Source organism: Mustela erminea, chromosome 2 (assembly GCF_009829155.1).
Source record: "Mustela erminea isolate mMusErm1 chromosome 2, mMusErm1.Pri, whole genome shotgun sequence".
Taxonomy (NCBI): domain Eukaryota; kingdom Metazoa; phylum Chordata; class Mammalia; order Carnivora; family Mustelidae; genus Mustela; species Mustela erminea.
In genome coordinates this window covers 126664602-126670601 of record NC_045615.1, presented here as the reverse complement: position 1 = coordinate 126670601, position 6000 = coordinate 126664602, and the positions used below count along the sequence as shown (strand labels likewise).

The following is a 6000-nucleotide window of genomic DNA, read 5'->3' as shown; positions in this document are numbered from 1 at the left end:
GCTGAGGCTGCTCCGCAGATGAGGCCACTCCATGATCAGAGCCACTTCCAAGAAGAGGCCACTCCGGACAAGGCCACTCCCAGGATGAGGCCGCTGCTCGATGAGGTTGCTCCCCGGACAAGGCTGCTCCCAAGAAGAGGCCTTTCTGGACAAGACCGCTTCCCAGACGAGGCCGCTCCCAACAACGAAGAGGCAACGATGACAGCGATGATGACAAGGAGGACAACCCGGATGACACAGACTCTGCTCCCAAGAAGAGGCCTTTCTGGACAAGACCGCTTCCCAGACGAGGCCGCTCCCAACAACGAAGAGGCAACGATGACAGCGATGATGACAAGGAGGACAACCCGGATGACACAGACTCTGCTCCCCTCGATGCCCCTCTGACAAGGCTGCCACCCAGAGGAGGCCACCACGGTGGACAAGGCTGCTCGTGGCTTGGGGTGGCAAGGCATTTTGTGACGAGGCTGCTGGCGACTAGAGGACGTTGGCATCTCGGGTCTGCTGGCATCTCGGGACTGCTGGCGTCCAGGGGCTACAGATGTCAGGACTGCTGACTGCTAGACCGCTGGTGTCTTGGGACCGCTGGCGTCTAGGGGCTGCAGGCATCGGGACCGCTGACCGCTGGACCGCTGGTGTCTCCAAATGCTGGTGGCACAGGCCCGCTGGCAGCACAACTGCCAGAGGCTGCAGCTCGGGGCTGCTGAAGGCGGGCTGCAGGCGGCTCCGGGCCACCGGAAGCTGGGCCACAGGCGGTTGGAAGCTGCAGGTGGCGGCTTGGGACCACCGGAGGCAGGACCACCGGAGGCAGGGCCGCAGGCAGCTGAACGCTGCAGGCCGCTCGGGGGCACTGGAGGCAGGACCTCCGGAGGTGGGGCTGCAGGTGCTGGAGGCTGCAGGCGTCTGGAGACTGCTGGCGGTGGGACCGCTGGCGATGGTTATAGCTCTAACAAGAGCTGTTACAGCTCTTCTGCTCCTCCGACTCTTCCTTCTGCTCCAGCCAGAGCTCTCCTGCTCCCCTGACAGCCTCACACACCAACCTTTATGGGGTTGGTTGAGCCCCGCCCCTACACAGGTGGCCAATTGGATCTCAATTCACCCTAGTGGATATACGCGTGCCCCACCGATTGGATGTCTCCACCCAGCCTGCCCCGCCCCTACATCCAGAGTCCACAAGCAAGTTCCTCTGGGAGGGGCAGGCCCTTACAGCCTAGATAGCCATTTTGTTGTTAATAAACACCTCAACTGTTACTGGTATCGGTTCTTGGTAACCAACACACACCTAAAATAAGGCCAGACAGGTAACGACATCCAATCAGCCAAAGCCACATATGTAGAGGTATGCAGTTGTGCCCTATAAAACCAGCCTATAAGACCAAGGGGTGGTCGCTCTCTTTGGAGGCGGCCCTGGCCGGTCAGTCTGACTTTTAATGTTTAGCATAGAATAAAGCTTTACATAACCTTCACTTCGTCTCAGTCTGTTCCCCTGGCCAGTCTAACTTCTAATGCTTGGCATAGAATAAGGCTTTGCATAACTTTTACTTTGTCTCAGTCTCATTCCTTTGATAATGGACCCAACAGTCAGCCTCTTCTTATTTATACATTGCCTTACATTTATATATATTATATTTTTGTACATGATTTCTTTACTATTGATTTAAAAACTTTTCTGAAAATTTCTTCAGGAATCTCCATATAAAACATTTTTGTAAAGAGTCTATCTTTTGCACTGAAATGATTAATTGGTCTATTTTTTTCATGAAATTATAACATCTTCAGAATTCTGAAGAATATATAGGTAGGTAAATGTAAAGAGGGAAAAGAGGCTTATGAGAATTTCAAATAAAAGTTTTTTATTTCAAATAAAAGTTTCCTCTCCCAGCATCAAAGAAAGTGTCTTCCATGAACACTTGTATTTGCACAACTTTAGTATGATGTTCAACTTGCTCAAATGCCTCTTGTCAATGACATCTACCCTCAACCAACATGTTTTTATTGTAATTTTTACCTCTCTGACTTCTTCAGTCCCACTTTACCTGTTATATTATTTTTATAGCCCTTATTTAGTTTCAACAACATGTAATTTGCTTTGTTTATTGTTTAGAGTTCTTGCTTATTTCCTCCAAGAATGTAGGCTCCATGAGGACAGAGAACCTTAGACCTGTGACTGGAACATAGCAGGTACTCAATAAATACTTAAATTCATGCTTAAAACTCTGAAACCCACCCCAGACTCACTGAAAGGAAATTTCCAGTTATGGAATCTGGTATTCTACATTTTACATAGGTTCTTCTCAATGATTCTTATGCACAATAAAACTTGAAAATTATTTTCTAAAATTAGAGATATGGATGGAATGCAATTACAGATATTTTGTAAAGCTACCTGGGTGACTCTGATAGACTTCCTACCTTACCCCCACTGGCCTTGTAGATATTCAGCAATTATGGTCCTTTTGTACCAAGACAGATTCTACTCCCAAGGTCATGCTCTGTTTTGGGACACCTGAAAAACATTCCTTTCTGCTAAGACCATCATTAGTGGCATTTGGAATGACTAGATCTATTCCTGCTTCTGCCCTTGCCTGGATCATTTATCATTGTCTCCAAATATGGTGTTATCCACCAGCTTAAGGACCCCATGAACTTTCCCATTCTATTGTTTACTGGACTCTCTGGATATGTTACTCATGGTACTCTATAATAGGAAATAGTTCCCACTGGAGGCACTAAGTGTCTTTCTACCTACTTGCTTAGAAGTAAATTGGGCTGCCTTTTACATGAGGCCAATTATAGATGATACTCTTTTTTTATATAGACTTTGTTAATCTTATTAACAGAATCTTCTAAGTAATTATATTTTAGCTTTAAATGTTTGAAATGCTTAGCTTTCTTTTTTGTCTTCACTGGAACTTTAGTGAGCAGTTGGGGAAAAATCCATGATATGGATGGCTATCAGATGTCATGTGAAATAAGAGATTTCCCTTAATAGAACTAATCTGTATTGATGTTATACAGAAGCAATAATTCCTTTCTTCAAAGGTCTTTCTAGCTGGACTAAGAATCAAATTGACATGAGAAATTAACAAGGGAAAATAAAATTTAATAGTGTACCTATGAAGAATCCACACAGAGATGGAAATTCTAAGACAATCAAGCAAAAGGTGGTATATATGTCATTCTGAACAAAGGAGAGGGGGTTAGAGGCCTGAGATTTCAGAGGGAAGGAAAGCAATTCACAGGACAATGAAAAAGAGTAAATGTTTTGTTAACAAATATTTGCCCTGTAGTATGTATTGGTTACTCATATAAAATATATCTCTGGTTATAACCTTAACTCTGTAAGCACCCTCTATTTAGATTCTTCTTTGCAGGTAAGAAAGGAGCAGATTTTTCTCTTGAGGCTGCAGGATCTCAATTGCCTTCAGCTCAAAATCATCCCCATACCAAAATGGCCCATCTTGGGCAGCCTGCCTTCAGCTCTTATAGTGTCTTATAAGAGACTGAACTATTGATTTTTATTAATGATGCATTTCAGGGCAACTGGGTGGCTCAGTCAATTAAATATTGTTTTTGGTTCAGGTCATGATCCCAGGGCCCTGGGATTGAACCCCACATCAGACTCCCTGCTCAGTGAGAATTTTGCTTTTCCCTTTCCCTCTGCCTGCTACTCCCCCTGCTTGTTCTCTCTCTCTCTCTCTCTCTCTCTGTCAAATAAATAAATAAAATCTTTTTAAAAAGATACATTTTAAAATACTTCAGGATCAATGTAAGACACTCCTATTGTTAATAAGATATCTATATATCTATATCATATATATATATATAAAAACTTGAGCTAGGTGAGATAAATTAATCATGTTCAGTGCCAATAGGATCAATATCAGAGTAGATCTCTGAGGACTACTTTAAGTCAGTATCTATAAATTCTTGAAACTGTTAATTGGCATAGGAATAGTGAAGAACAAAGAGATGTACAGAAACTTGGGTGACCATTATATTTCATAACATTTCTGATGTTTTGATGCAGTTGTATAATTACAGAGGTCTAATGAACTTAATACATGAAGAGTTTAAGTATTCATTTAATCATTAAATTTTAAACCAAGTCATTGTAACTAAAAGGTTTTCAGATGTGAGCCTGATACTGTGCCATGGACTGTGCACACTGTTATTAAATGAAACTGCAAACAGAAATCTGATAATATAAGAGACACACACAAACAAATGCATGCATAACAATGTATTAAGTGTAGTAACATGCATATTAGCTCTTTAGGGGTGCCATAAAGGAACGAGCCATCAATTTGGATACAATGTATTAATTAAAGATTCAAAGAGCAGGATAAAAGCCTAAGAGAACTAAGAGCCTAAGAGAAATAAGCAAAATATGCAAGCACACAATGCTATTTAGTGCCAGAGGTCGAACTGTCACATAGACACCAAGACTCAAGAATGCTCTTACTACACAAAACGCGGCCTTTCATCATTATTCATCATTGTCTTCAGAATTTTTTCTTTTCCTTCTAATTTAAAGTTAAAATCCATTATAGTTGAGAGATCATATTAAAAAACAGGGAATAATAAATATTTATTGTTTCCTTATTATATATTAAAAACATAATAAGATAAACTTGTGGCAGAAAGTGCTTAAAATATTTAAAACTGGTATCTATTCTAGAGCAATTCTTCACAGAAATGCTGATCCATAGATTTGCATTATTATAACAGATTTTGAAAAAGTCATAATACAAATTTTTTATAAAGTTTTATCTCCTAAAATTATGTCAAGGATAAAAATTGTAATATTAAAATTAAACATTTAGTGACTTTGTCACATGGTTTTTAAGAGTATCTATCATACTATGTGACTTGCAGCTTATGGTGAAAAAGATAGTTCACTATTTTTTCTGGATATATATATATATATATATATATATATATATTTTTTTTTTTTTTTTTTTTTAAGATATTTATTTATTGGATGCCTGGGTGGCTCAGTTGGTTAAGCATTTACCTTCGGCTCAAGTCATGATCCCAGTGTTCTGTGATTGAGTACCACATCGGGCTCCCTGTTTGTCAGAGAGTCTTATTCTCTCTCTGCCTTGTCCATGGCTTGTGTTTTCTCTCTCTCTCTCTCTATCTGAAATAAATAAATAAATAAAGTCTTTATAAAAGAAAGAGGAATTTATTTGAGAGAAAGAGCACTTGCACACAGGAATGGGGGAGGGCAAAGGGAGAGAATCTTCAAACAGACTCCCTGCTGATATGAATATTTTCTACTTTTATATTTTATACATAGACTTAAATGGGAGAAATGTGCAACAATTAGATGGGAAACGGTGCTCATTTCATCCTTCCAAATGGCATAAATATTTTAAAAATATAATACTCAAAATAAATGTTTTGTTAAGTAAACTAATCTATGTCCATGTAATTAAATATTATTAATTTATTTTCACACTGTGTGCCATGAGCTTCATGGGCTAAAGATTACAGGATTCAAGTTTGTCCACATAGTTTTAAACAAGAGACTATTTTTATTGTTATGTTAGAATTTTATATACAATTTTATCTGAAAAAAAATGAGTTCCAACTATAAAGAATTCAAAAATATGACATACATATATAACTGCATAAAAATCTCAAAATATGTATGTCTGTATAAAAATAATAATTATTTCTGAGTCTTCTTATAATGTTTGATTTCAAAAATTGTATTTCCAGAATTTATCTAGAAAACAAAGCTAAAGGAAGAACATAATATTAGCTATTAAACAGTAAAATCTTTAAAAGCAATACAGAAACAAATTGTGAATATTTTGCACTATTTTCCCTACCAAGTTTTATCACAGTATCATTTAAATCAATTTACATTTGAATTTTACAGCATAAACATATATTTATATTTTTGAAAACTTTCAAATCCCCCAGCTTCATTCACTCTTGATATTCAAACCATTTACCTTTGAAATACCAATCATCATCATGCTTGTAGAT

General features: G+C 38.9%; 1 protein-coding gene across 1 annotated transcript in view; it reads left to right on the top strand.

Moving 5' to 3' along the window:
* Positions 1-541: 541 nt before the first annotated feature.
* LOC116582559 (serpin B6-like) overlaps positions 542-6000 on the top strand; it is a 131766-nt gene continuing 126307 nt past the window's right edge. Inside the window, 1 exon segment of the mRNA XM_032330085.1 lies at positions 542-1049. Coding sequence (XP_032185976.1) covers positions 542-1049 — 508 coding nt within the window.